Source organism: Hemitrygon akajei, chromosome 1, assembly GCF_048418815.1.
Source record: "Hemitrygon akajei chromosome 1, sHemAka1.3, whole genome shotgun sequence".
Lineage (NCBI taxonomy): Eukaryota > Metazoa > Chordata > Chondrichthyes > Myliobatiformes > Dasyatidae > Hemitrygon > Hemitrygon akajei.
Genome location: NC_133124.1, coordinates 152,924,675 through 152,939,111, shown reverse-complemented (window position 1 = coordinate 152,939,111; position 14,437 = coordinate 152,924,675). Strand labels below are relative to the sequence as shown.

Here is a 14,437-nt window from a genome sequence, read left to right as displayed (position 1 = left end):
AGGTGCTCCTGTGCTTCCCTTGTCCATACCTGCTTGTCCTCACTATTGGTGTTGCAGTCTTCAGTCTGCCTATAGTCAGGTTGTAGAAGTACAGCTAGGTGATCAGACTTCCGGAATTGAAGGCGTGGAATAGCACAATAGGTATTCTTGATGGTGGTGTAGCAATGGTCCAGTGTGTTGTTTCCTCTGGTTTTGCAAGTGATCTGTTGATGGTAGTTGCTTAGTGTATTTTTTCAGACTGGACTGGTTAAAATCTCCCAAAATGATGGTGAAGGCGTTAAGGAGTACTGTTTCATGCATGTTGATCCCATTGCTCAGATCATCTAAAGCCTGATTGTCATTGGCCTGAGGTGGTATTTATACTGCTATCAGAATGACCCCAGAGAACTCCTGTGGTAGGTAAAAAGGACGGCACTTTACTGCTAGATATTCCAGGTCTGGTGAGCACAATTGGGACAGCACTGATATATTTGTGCAGCAAGAAGATTTGATCATGAGGCATACTCCTCCACCTCTGCTTTTAAGAGACTCTATAGATCTGTCCTGACGCTGTATAAACCAGGGGTGAAACTCTTGCTTCGGCTAGCAGCTTAATATAGGGGGTGATCACCCTTGGCCTGGCCAAACTTAAGAAAGCCCGTCTGGGTGGATGCTGCACGATGTGTCCCCGTTACAAATCAGTATCCCGAAATAACAAACAGTACACAATATGCGATTAAATGATGAATTCTTACTTTGACTATATGGTTAGTAAAGAAAACGGAAAAAATGAAAAAGGGCCCAATCTTACGAAACAGCCTATTGCACAATGTTGCAGCTCACTGATAAGTCGATTGTCCACCATCGCCCTCCTCCGATTGTTGCTGCCCTTCAGACACTTGCTCCAAGTCCACCCTGTCCTGCACTCTACCAACTCCCTCCATTCTCCCTTCTCTCCTCATCCCTCCCCGGCAAAAGACCACAAAAATCTCCCTTCCAGACTCACAAGAAAGAACAACAGCATTCCAAACCCTGTTATCTCTAGTCATAACCCAAACATTGCTGCTACTGAGAAACCATTACATGATCAATACAGCATGTTACACAACAGTGAATATATATATATATATAGGCATCTGTTAGTCTTGTGAGACCATGGATTTGTGCCTTGGAAGGTTTCCAGGGCGCAGGCCTGGACAGGGTTGTATGGGAGACTGGCAGTTGCCCAAGCTGCAAGCCTTCCCCTCTCCATGCCACCGATGTTGTCCCAAGCAACTTGGCACCGGTGTCGTCGCAGAACAATGTGTTGTTAAGTGCCTTGCTCAAGGACACAACACGCTGCCTCAGCTGAGACTCGAACCAGCGACCTTCAGATCACTAGACCGATGCCTTATCCGCTAGGCCACGCCCCAACACTGCAGTGAAACCCGACAGCATGTTATACTCTTCCCCCCCACTAAATTTAGCCATGTCGTCATGACGTTGAGATAATTCATCAACCCTTACTGCAAATCACAAAGCCCAGTCCAGGTGTTAAAAGGTGTAAAATAGCACCCCAACACAGTAGAGGTCATACTCTGCTCCCCTGGTGCTACGTAAGCCAGCCTATCCGGTGGTCTCCTTATTCTCTGAGACCTCCGCACCCCCTCACCTAACTCTTCAGGTTCTGACACTACTGGGGATACTTCCGGTCCACCTGGCGAGGCCTCCCCTGATCTATCACTCATGCCCACCTGCAACTTGGAGCCCTCTGTCCTGCGATCAAACCCCGCTTCCTCCCCTGCAGAGTCTCTCTGCCACCCAGGCTGCTCACAGACAGCCCCCCGCCCCACTTCACTTGACTCAATGGGAGAAGGGCCGAGAATCTCTTCCTCAGTCAATGGGTAGTTAGCGAAAGGCAGCATATACCACACACCCAGGTCCTTACCCTCCGAATCAGTATCCCTGTCGGGGGTGGGGGCCGGCCTAATCTCACCTGTTGGGGGCCCGGTAGTCACCCTGCGTTTCCGCAGAGTCCTCTTACTAGGTGTAGGCTCCAAGCCGGGCTCTGGGTCTACCTGCACTTCTAGACCCAGGGGCAACAGTGGTTCCAATGGAGAATCTTGACAGGCCCATTCTCATCCTCTGGTTTCACCCAGAAAGCGGTAGGTTTGGCATCTGACTCTCCATCACATTGGGCGTAGCTGCCCAGTGGTCAGCCAACTTATGCTTTCCAGGTAGCCCCAAGTTCCTTATGAGGACTCCGTCTCCTGGCAGGAGTTGGGAGAACCTCACTTTCTGATCATACCTCCTCTTATTCCCTTGATTCTGCTTGGCAGCCGCGACTCCAGCTGATTCATAAACCCTTTTCAACTCTCTTCTCATGTCAGACACATACTTCAGATAAGTCTTCGTTGGTCAATCCCAAAACAAAGGTCAACAAGCAACCTTGCCTCACGCCCAAACATCAAATAATATGGTGAGTACCCAGTAGCTTCATTTCGTGTACAGTTGTAACTGAACCAGATGCCCAATATGTTGACTCCACCTGCTCTTCTTGCTGGGTCCCAAGCATGTCTAGCAAGGTCCGATTAAACGTCTCTAGCTGGGGATCACCCTGCGGGTGATAGGGTGTGGTCCCGACTTCTTGATTCCAAGCATGCCCAGATGAGTCTGCTCTAGAAATCCTGACCCTGATCACTGTGTATTCGCCTGGGAAGGCCATAATAAATAAAATACTTCTCCCATAGCACTTTTGCCACTGTAGACACCCTCTGATCCTTGGTAGGAAAAGCCTGAGCATATCTGGTGTAGTGGTCCGTGATGACTAAGACATTCACCGTGTTGCTGGCATCGGGTTCTATTGACAGGAAATCCTTCCTGTCCTTCCCCCCCCCCCCCTCCCTTTCTTTCCCAAGGGTGGGTAACCACACAGAAGCTGATTCAACAGGTGACTCACTTTCTAGTAGTTTATTGCGCAATGTTGGAGCTCACTGATAAGCCAGTTGTCCACCATTGACCTCCTCCGATTGTTGCTGCCCTTCGGACCCTCGCTCCAAGTCCACCCTGTCCAGCGCTCTACCAACTTTCTCCATTTGTGTTTTCTCTCCTCATCTCTCCCTGGTCAGAGACCGGGAGGCCGTGAAAATCTCCCTTCCAGACACACAAGAAAGAACATCAGCATTCCAAACCCCGTTTTCTCTAGTCATAACCCAAACATTGCTGCTACTGAGAAACCATTACATTATCAGTGAAACCATACAGCATGTTCCATAGCAGTGAAACCCTACAACATGTTACATGGGTTTTCCAGGATTCCATGAAGCAAAGGAGACGTGCAGTCCTAATGATTCAGCACCCTAGCTCTGAGATCATCGATTTTATTCACCAGAGACTGTACATTTGCCAGCAAGATGGTCAGTATTGGGAGTTTAAAACCCCTTTTCCTTAAACGCGCTTGTATCCCTTATCTACAGCCACGCTTCCTACATGGAATCCTATATGGACGCTTCTGTCCACAACCAGTGTTGTTTCCATTAGTTTCACGCAGTGATAGTTTGTTTAAACACATTAAGATATCTTGTTGACTCTATTAACCTTGGAAGCAGTTACGCTTTTTAACTATCAGGCTGAAACGAGAATATTTAATTGTATCCATTAAGAGTAATGCTGCTACTCGAGTTGCCCCTAGGTGCCCCGGAAGTAGATCCCAAATACAATTATCCTTCAGCTATGATTCTGTGATGGCCACAACATCATACCTGGCAATCTGTAATAGTGCAATAAGATCATCCACCTTATTTCTGATACAACACCTTGAGTACTGTATTTGTTACTCTTTTGGATTCTGCATCCCTAATGTATTGGTACTTACTCTCTTGGCTGTGACTATTTCCCATAACCTGACTGCCCTTTCTGCCAGTCAGACTGCACACTATCTTTACTTTTTTACCATCCGTCCTGTCCTGAATCTCATCATTCCGGTTCCCATCCCCTTGCCTAATCAGTTTAAATCCTCCCCAACAGCTCTAACAAACCTGTTTGCAAGAATACTGTTCCCCCTCAGGTTCAGGTGCAACCATCACATTTGAATAGGTCATACTTCCCCCAGAAGAGATCCCGATGATCCCAGTCATCAAGGGCACAGGGACATAGGTTAAGGAGAGAATTCAGACTAACATCAGGAAGCATTTCATTACACAGCAAGTTGTGGACACATGAAGCAAACTACTTAGTTTGTTGATAGGATGCAAAACTGGGCTGAGAAGTGGCAGATGGAGTTCAATCCAGATAAGTGTGAAGTGGTTCATTTTGGTAGGTCAAATATGATGGCAGAATATAGTATTAATGGTAAGACTCTTGGCAGTGTGGAGGATCAGAGGGATCTTGGGGTCCGAGTCCATAGGACACTGAAAGCAGCTGCATAGGTTGACTCTGTGGTTAAGAAGGCGCATGGTGTATTGGCCTTGATCAATCGAGGAATTGAATTTGGGATCCGAGAGGTAATGTTGCAAGTATGTAAGACCCTGGTCAGACCCCACTTGGAGTACTGTGCTCAGTTCTGGTTGCCTAACTACAGGAAGGATGTGGAAACCATAGAAAGGGCGCAGAGAAGATTTACAAGGATGTTGCCTGGATTGGGGAGCATGTCTTATGAGAATAGGTTGAGTGAACTCGACCTTTTCTCCTTGAGGCAACGGGGGATGAGAGGTGACCTGGTAGAGGTATATAAGGTGATGAGAGGCATTGATTGTGTGGATAGTCAGAGGCTTTTTCCCAGGGCTGAAATGGTTACCACAAGAGGACACAGGTTTAAGGTGCTGGGGAGTAGGTACAGAGGAGATGTCAGGGGTAAGTTTTTTACACAGAGGGTGGCGAGTGCGTGGAATGGGCTGTCAGCGATGGTGGTGGAGGCAGATACGAAAGGGGCCTTTAAGAGGCTTTTGGATAGGTACATAGAGCTTAGAAAAATAGAGGGCTATGGGTAAGCCTAGTAATTTCTAAGGTAGGGACATATTTAGCACAACTTTGTGGGCCGAAGGGCCTGTATTGTGCTGTAGGTTTTCTATGATACACCATGTCGCTGGATCCGGGAGGGGATGGCGAGAGGGTGGGTCTGGACTTGTGCAACCCCCTATTCACCTAAAATCCATTCACGCACACACTATTCCTTTCTGAGGAGAGAGGTACCACCCACTAACTGACTGAAAGGAACCATCCTATGGGATGGATAGCTCGAAGATGTTTCTATGTTTCTCTGTTTCTACATAGTTGTGTATTGAGAGTAGTACCTTAGAAACTAAACTGTAAATTCTATAGTTATTTCAACACACTAAGTGAATAGAAATGTGGCAAGCTTTGTCGGGCCAAATGGCCTGTTCTTGTCAAAACTTTCTACTGTTTTATACTACCCTGAGGTTCATTTTCTTGCAGACATTCACAGTAGAACAAAGAAACACAATAAAATCAGTGGAAAAAAAGTTACACAAAGATGGAGAATGACCAATGTGCAAATGAAGACAAACTGCAAATACAAAAAAACAAATAATAGTAACTAATATTGAGACTATCAATTGTCGAATCTTTGAAAGTGACCATAGGTTGTAGAGGCAGTTCAGTGTTGAGGTGAGTGAAGTTATCCATGCTGGTTCAGGAGCCTGATAGTAATAACCATTCCTGAATCTGCTGGTGTGGGACCTAGGTCTCTGGTACCTCCTTCCTGATTGCTGCAGCAGGAAGAGAGCATAGCCTGAATGGTGGGGTCCTTAATGATGGATGCTGCTTTCTTGTGGCAGTGCTCCTTGTGTGATGGTGGGGTAGGGTTAACCCTATCCCTACATTTGAATGGCCTTGGACTACTGTATTGTAAATAGGTTATGCAAATTCAAACACACGTCTTGTAGTTCATACTAAATATTTTCTGGGTGAGACAGAATGACTATTGCAGATGTTCCAGAAGATTTAATTATAATTAACATCCAAGAAGTACAGGGAAAGACAACTTGAGTGCAGACAAAGTGCAAATGAGCTGAGCCTTTGTCTAGCCTGCTGAGTTCCTGCAGCATTTTGTGCAAATGACAGTGCCAGAACTCTGAAGTGTGATCCTGATCTCCATAGGTGTCTCTGTGAAATTTGTACCTTCTCCCTCCCTGTTCCGTAGCTGCTTTTATTTCCCCTCCACATCAGAAAGAGCGCTGGCTGGTTGTTTAGATAACCACCGTGAATTTATCCTCAACTGATAAATCTGCAGGGAGTTTTTGGGACTGTGGGGAGAATAAAATGGATTAATTTAGGATTAGTGGTGTTCTTGGTTGACAAAGAGTCAGTTCGCTGAAGCGCTGTCTGACCCCCTAATTATTGAGTCCCCTATCACTGCTGCCATCCTCTTCCTTTCCCTACTCTTTTGAGCCACAAGGGCCAGACCCCGTGCCAGAGGCTTGGCCATTGTTGCTTCCCCCAGGTAGGTTGTCCTCCTCAACAGTACTCAAACAGGAATACTTACTGTTAAGGGGGATGGCCACAGGGGTACTCTCTGTACCCCTGACTCTTGCCATTCCCTCTCCTGACTGTGGGTACTTATCTGTCTCCTGAGGCCCTGGTGTGATTACTTGCTTATAGCTCTTCTCTTTCACCTCCTCACTTACCCTGACCAGATGAAGGTCATTGAGCTGCATCTCTGGTTCCCTAACCCAGTCCCTAAGGAGCTGTAGTTCAACACACTTGGTGCAGATGTGGCCATCCAGGAGGCTGCAAGTCTTAACTTGCTGATGTCCACGTGCCTGTACAGTCGTGCCTCGATCAAACCGCTGAAGAAAAAATGCATTCTTTTTAAATTCTTCCCTCCATCTAACTTGCTGAAGTCCACGTGCCTTGATTTTGAGAACTTAACATACTGTTATTATGTACTTCCTACTTTCATTTTTATATTCCAGCAGTTTTACCTGTTATTAAATTGTGATAAAACTCTTGTTTGATTTTGTATTGGGAAATTAAAAAATATATTTCGATATTCAGGTAAAAGACCAGGAATTCACAAAACATCAAAATATCAGATGTGGTCTAAAATTTTTCTTTTCTGAAATTTATGTGAATTTTAAGCAAATACAAACAGAATTGTTTTAGCTCTCATTTCTTGAAGCGTGTGCAGATGGTACTGCTGTATGTGGAATTCACAATAAAGGACCAATAAGGAACAAAAAGTCCCATCACCCTAGTAATACGGAAGTTGCCTGTATAACACAGGCTCTATCCTATTGAGCATATATCTGGCTGTTTTCTTTAGAATAAATACAATAATTGTTAAACAGATACAGTGTTAAGTGAACTGTTTAACTGTTGTATTTTGCATAAATGAGTTAATGTTTCTCAGTTTTGCTGCACAGTTTATTTGGGAAATATTAACTTGTTTGTAACATTTGTTTCTATCTAATTATTTTGCTAGAACTGGAAAACATATCCCAAAGACATAGATGAGTGTTTTATTAATATATGAAACAAACATCTGCTAGAAGGTGATAGGTGAAGCAGCTGAGGAGCAAGGTAGGGAGCGGGGTTGGTCAGGGTATGAAGTGAGAAACTGAGGTGATAGGTGGAAAAAATGAAGCAGGAATCTGAGGAGAGAGTGGACCGTGGGAGAAACGGAAGGAGGAAGTGCTCCAAGGGAGAGGTGAGAAGCAGTTAAGGAGAAGAGAAGTAATAAAGGAGCCAGAGTGTGTTATGAAAGGAGGAGGGAGGGGGAGAAGGAGAAATTTATTGGAAGTTAGAGAAATTGATGTTTATGCCAGGTTGGAGGCTACCCAGAGGGAATACGAGATGTTGCTCCTCCATTGGGAGAGTGGCCTCATCATAGCAGTAGAGGAGGTCAAGTACTGACATGTCAGAATGAGAATGGGCAGTGGAATTAATGGCTGCCAGGAAATCCTGCTTATTATATAAAACTACTTACATGTTAAAAACTTTTGCAAGTCCATAATATTGCTTGCCTGGATTGGTGCAGTTAATATATATGTAAAAGAACTTGCCTATCTTCTCCATATTGTGGTTCATGCAGTACAATTTACCTCAATGTTTTTTGCATATCATGAATGCAATAAAGACAAATGTACTTTCACTTTGATACATTTGACATGTTCATATGGCTAAAAAAATTTTTTACGTTTTTTTAAAGCTGCAGAATCTTAGTCATAATGTCATCTTCACTTTGGATTCACTATTGAAAGGAGACCTCAAAGATGTCAAGGGGGTAAGTGTTTGTTTCTAGTGATTAAGTTATTCCCTTTGATGTAAATTTAAAATTGTGAAGTAGGTGGCAATTGCATAGCCTACGAATCAAAAAGTACTAAATAACACTTTGCATATCAGAGTGATATGATAACTCTAAGCTTTCAAATGGTTGAAAATGTTTTTATATCATTTGCAATGTAATACTGTATGTACAACATTAAGGAAACTAGGTTTTTGTTTCTACATTTTAAATATTCCCATTTGAATTTAGTCATAAATTGCAAGGATGGACAGGTACATGGATGGGAGGGGTATGGAGGGCTAAGATAGTCTGGGGACTAAGACAGATAGATACTTTATCAATCCCAAAGGAAATTACAGTGTCACAGTAGCACTCAAAGTGCACAGTTAGTCAAATATTAGAAGAGAAGTAAGAAGAATAAAAAAAATTAAATTACCTTAAAAATAAGATGTACAGGATTTCCAAGTTCACACTGATAAGATGGTAGTGCAAGAATTATCGTAATGGGTACAATATTATACAGTAATGGGTGCACATTCATACCACAACAAACACAAAATGCTGGTGGAACACAGCAGGCCAGCCAGCATCTATAGGGAGAAGTACTGTCGACGTTTCGGGCCGAGACCCTTCGTCAGGACTAACCGAAAGGAAAGATAGTAAGAGATTTGAAAGTAGTGGGGGGAGGGGGAAATGCGAAATGATAGGAGAAGACCGGAGGGGGTGGGATGAAGCTAAGAGCTGAATAGGTGATTGGTGAAAGTGATACAGAGCTGGAGAAGGGAAAGGATCATGGGACGGGAGGCCTTGGGAGAAAGAAAGGGGGGGGGGGGGAAGCACCAGAGGGAGATGGAGAACAGGCAAACAACTAAATATGTCAGGGATGGGGTAAGAAGGAGAGGAGGGGCATTAGCGGAAGTTAGAGAAGTCAATGTTCATGCCATCAGGTTGGAGGCTACCCAGCTGGTATGTAAGGTGTTGTTCCTCCAACCTGAGTGTGGCTTCATCTTGACAGTAGAGGAGGCCATGGATAGACATATCAGAATGGGAATGGAACGTGGAATTAAAATGTGTGGCCACTGGGAGATCCTGCTTTCTCTGGTGGACCGAGCATAGGTGTTCAGTGAAACGGTCTCCCAGTTTGCGTCGGGTCTCACCAATATATAAAAGGCCACACCGGGAGCACCGGACGCAGTATAACACACCAGCGGACTCACAGGTGAAGTGTCGCCTCACCTGGAAGGACTGTCTGGGGCCCTGAATGGTGGTGAGGATGGAAGTGTAAGGGCAGGTGTAGCACTTGTTCCGTTTACAAGGATAAGTGCCAGGAGGGAGATCGGTGGGAAGGGATGGGGGGGGATGAGTGGACAAGGGAGTCGCATAGGGAGTGATCCCTGCGAAAAGCAGAAAGAGAGGGGAGGGAAAGATGTGCTTGGTGTAGTGGGATCCCGTTGGAGGTGGCGGAAGTTACAGAGAATTATACTTTGGACCTGGAGGCTTGTGGGGTGGTAGGTGAGGACAAAGGGAACCCTATCCCGAGTGGGGTGGTGGGTGGATGGGGTGAGGGCAGATGTGCGGGAAATGGGGGAGATGCGTTTGAGAGCAGAGTTGATGGTGGAAGAAGGGAAGCCCCTTTGTTTAGAAAAGGAAGACATCTCCTTCGTCCTGGAATGAAAAGCCTCATCCTGAGAACAGATGCGGCGGAGACAGAGGAATTGTGAGAAGGGGATAGCATTTTTGCAAGAGACAGGGTGGGAAGAGGAATAGTCCAGGTAGCTGTGAGAGTTTGCAGGCTTATAATAGATATCAGTAGATAGGCCATCTCCAGAGATGGAGTCAGAAAGATCAAGAAAGGGGAGGGAGGTGTTGGAAATGGACCAGGTAAATTTGAGGGCAGGGTGAAAGTTGGAGGCAAAGTTAATGAAGTCAACGAGCTCAGCATGCGTGCAGGTGGCAGTGCCAATGCAGTCGTCGATGTAGCCATGGATGTAGCCATGGGCACCTGTATGGGTCCCAGTTATGCCTGCCTTTTTGTTGGCTTTGTGGAACAGTCCATGTTCCAAGTCTATACAGGTATCCATCCCCCTCTTTTCCCATTTCTACCACTGCCTCATTTCAATCACTCTGAGGGGAAAAAGTTGCCCCTCAAGTCTTTTTAAATTTTCCCCTTCACTTTAAACCAACTGTATACCTGCTGATTAATGCAAATATCTAAACAGGCAATTATGTAGCAGCAACTTAATGCATAAAAGCATGTAGACCTGGTCAAAAAGTTTGGTTCAGATGAAACATCAGAGTGAGGAAGAAGAAATGTGATCAAAGTGACTCTGACTGTGGAATAATTGTTGGGGCCAGACTGAGTGGTTTGAGTATATTAGAAACTGCTGACCTCCTGGGATTTTCATGCACAACAGTCTCTAGAGTTTACAGAGAATGGTGTGAAAAACAAAAAAACATCCAGTGGGCGGCAGTTCTGTGGGTGAAAACGCTTTGTTAATGAGAATGGTGAGACTGGCTCAAGTCTGACAGGAAGCTGACAGTAAAATATTTAACCACACGTTACAACAGTGGTGTACAGAAGAGCATCTCTGAATGCACAACATATCAAACCTTGAAGTGGATGGTCTACGGAAGCAAAAGGCCACTCCTGGTTCCCTTCCTGTACCCAATGAAATGGCTGTTATGTTTTGGGCTTCCATATCCTGGATTCACCTCATCTATACTACTAATGATCTAACAGGAGGTCAGCCTTTTTTGCTACAGGGATAAGTGCAACCTACCCTGTCCAGCCTCTGTTTATGACTCAAGCCTTCCATTCTTGGTAACATACTTGTAAGTCTCTTTGTCACTGGTTTAATGACATCTTTTCTGTAAAAGGGCTACCAGCACTATACATATTATAAAGTAAAAATATCAATGTTGTAACATTACATCCCAACTCCTCTACTGGATGCCCTGACTTATCAAGGTGAGCATGCCAAGTATCTTACCGCTCTGTTTACCTTTCAGTATACTACGGGTATGTATGTGCACCCATGGGTCACTTCCAGAGCAGTACCTAGGGCCCCACCATTTACTATGTAAACCCTATAGTCTTTGAACCTGTTAAGTACACCATCCTTCACCATTATCCAGCCTAGTGAGACTACCCTTGCTTTGTTTCATTCACATTCAGAACTGAGCAGTCAGGATTACCTACTGATGGCTTCTCTTCTGCCTCTGGCACCATCACTCCTGCAATCTTTAAAAATCCATGCTCTGTTTATTTTTCATCTATGTTCAGCAATAATCAAATCTTCAGACACTGGAATTGTAAAATAAAAAGAAAAGCTGGAATGCTCAGCAGGTGAAGCCACATCCATGGGAAGTGAAACCTTCAGATTAAACACCCTTCGTCAGAACTGCCAACAAGAAAAGGGAGGGGGGTGTGTCTGATGGGGTAGAACAAGTGACCATGAGGGTAAACTGCAAAAGATGATCAACTCACTGAGTGAATAGGAACAGTTAAACGGTGAGTGCACAGACAAAGGAATGTGGTAGTTGTGAATTCAGAGCAGCGAGGCTTTGTACGCCCTCCCTTCCAAGAGAGCGATTGAAGAAATACAAACTAAGGCAATATCACAGATCAAGTTACTTAAAGTTAAAGGGTTCAATTTTGTGTTACAGAGGGCTGCTGAAGTGTTATTTCTAAGGCTTGTATTAGGCTTCATTGTAACAGTTTTGAACACATCAATTGGGAGAGGGATGGAGAATTACTAGTTGAGTGGCATGATAGCATAGTGATTAGTGTGACACTATTACAGCTTGTGGCAATAAAAATGAAATAAAATAAAAATAAAAATAAAAATGAAGAGGTCAAGATAGTGATTTAGATGCATATCATATTTTTTTACTGAGTTAAGTATTGTATGTAATTAGTTTTGCTACAATAAGTGTATGGGACATTGGAAAAAAAGTTGAATTTCCCCATGGGGATGAATAAAGTATCTATCTATCTATCATTCCGGAATCTAGTATTCCGATCCAGTGTTATTCTGTAAGGAGTCATTGTGCATCCTCCCCATGGAATGCATGGATTTTCTCCGGGTCCTCCGGTTTCCTCCCACAAAGAAACACTGAATAGGTTAATTGGTATAGTAAATTGTCCTGTGGTTAGGATAGGGTTAATCTGGTTGTCAGAGGTTGCTGGGCGAAAGACCAGAAGGGCCTACTCTGCACTGTATTGCTAACATGAAAAAATATAAAATGGCAGCATGTAGGAAGCTTAGAGTCACCCTGAGACCTAATACAGGATCTTTGCAAAGTCACTCATATCTGTGTTTAGATTCTCCAGTGTGGAGGAAACCACGTTGTGAGCATTGACTGTGTAGTACACCAGGCTGAAACAGTGCAAGTGAATCGCTGGTTCACCTGGAAACTCTGTGTCCCTGGGTATTAGGAAGGGGAGAGGTGAAAGGACAAGTTTTGCATTGTGTGTGGTTGCAAGGAAAGGTGCAGTGGAGTAGGGGCAGAGGAAGTGCGAGAATGGAATAGAGCCCTTAGAAGCAAGGTGGGACAAGCAGTATTCGATACAGCTGTGGGAATTGGCAGGCTTGTAATGGACAGGTTTATCTTTAGTGATGGTGACTGTTCCAGAAAAGGCAGGGAAGAATTGGAGATTGATCATGTGAAGGTGAGAGTATGACAAAAATTTGCAGGAAAGGTAAAGACATTGCTGAATTCAGCATAATTACAGGTAACAGCACCAACAGTACTGGCATAAGTGTTAAGGGGGTGTGCATGGGTCAGACTGAAACAAAAACTGTTCCACATGTCTATAAAAAAATCAGGCATGGCACGGACCCATGTGCATGTCTCTTAATGGTACCATCTGAAATTGTAAAATTAGATTGAAAATTAATGATAATATTCTGTAGCTCAGCACCTTAACTTCCACGCATGCCAGATATTCAGAAGAATGTATAGACATTTTCTACAGCTAAATATTGGAAAGATCAATGCTGCTCTTTTCAGTTTCTGCTACTGTTACCTAGCTATTAACTTTATCACTTGTTTTGACAAGTGATACATTACTGTTATATTTGAAGAGTTTCCAATTGTATACCTGTTTATACCTGCACTTTATGCAGTCCTGGATAGATCTGTAGTCTAGTGTAGCTTTTTCTGGGTTGTTTTTATGTAGTTTATGTAGTTTTTGTAATGTTTCATGTAGCACCATGGTCTTGAAAAACGTTTTTACTGTGTACTGTACCAGCAGTTACGGTCGAAATGACAATAAAAAGTGACTTGACTTGTTCCCTCATCGAGATCCCTACTTTTCCTTCATACTTTACATTATCGCCACTTTTCTGCTGAAACTCTCAATCATGCTGATATATATCTCCAGACTTAACTGTTCCATTGCTCTTTTGTTTAAACTTCTATCTTTTTTACCAAGCTCAACACCAACTTCTAGTATCCTAACTCTCTCATTCAATCATTATTCCTATTTTCAATTATCTATGTTGGCACCCAGATGAGCCATAATTTTAGAATTGTAATCCATTTTTTTCTAATGCATCAAGGTTTTGCTCCTACTTTCTTTAACTCTGGAAGCTGTTAGATCTTTCCAGTCCCAGTTCTTTTCTCTTGCATATTCACAATTTTACTTACAGTAATGTGACATGGAAGGAAGACACTTTTGTGGGTCCATACCATTTCCCAGCGGACAACTCAGGTTTCCTTTCTCCTATTTCTCTGATAATGGGCCTCGGCCTGAAATGTCCTGCAGAGATGTTGCTTGACCTGCTGAGTTCCTCTATCATTTTGTGTGTTGCTCTGGATTTCCAGCATCTGCAAAATCTCACGTGTTTCTTATATTCCTCTTGCTCATTCTATCCTACTCTTTTTTGATTATTTTACCATTTGACTATGCATTGAGTAGTTGGTTAACCTACCAGCACCTGGGATGTGGGAGGAAACTGGAACACTCAAATGTCAGGGGGAGGAGGCAGCAGTAGGGGAAGAGGGAGTGAAAGAACCATATGACCATAAGAATGGGCAGGTAAGCAATATTGTGGTGTTGGAAGTTAGTTAATCTTTTTTTCATGAATTTTCATTCTTCCTCGCCAGTTTTCTTTTCAAGGATGAAACCCTCAAGTGAAATCAGCAGTGAAGTAGGATGCAGAATTCAACTCTAATGAGACTTTCAACCTAGTGTAAAAAAAACAATGCTGTAGTTAATTACTCTGGAAA

The 14,437-nt window shown here is 43.8% G+C and overlaps 1 protein-coding gene across 4 annotated transcripts in view; it reads left to right on the top strand.

The window, feature by feature from the left end:
- Nucleotides 1-14,437, top strand: part of LOC140731478 (arf-GAP with SH3 domain, ANK repeat and PH domain-containing protein 1-like) — a 424,608-nt gene that overhangs the window by 180,675 nt on the left and 229,496 nt on the right. For all 4 annotated transcript variants that reach the window (XM_073052979.1, XM_073052971.1, XM_073052959.1 and 1 more), the window contains exon 6: nucleotides 8,126-8,200. In XM_073052979.1, coding sequence (XP_072909080.1) covers nucleotides 8,126-8,200 — 75 coding nt within the window. The remainder of the gene's footprint in view (nucleotides 1-8,125; nucleotides 8,201-14,437) is intronic.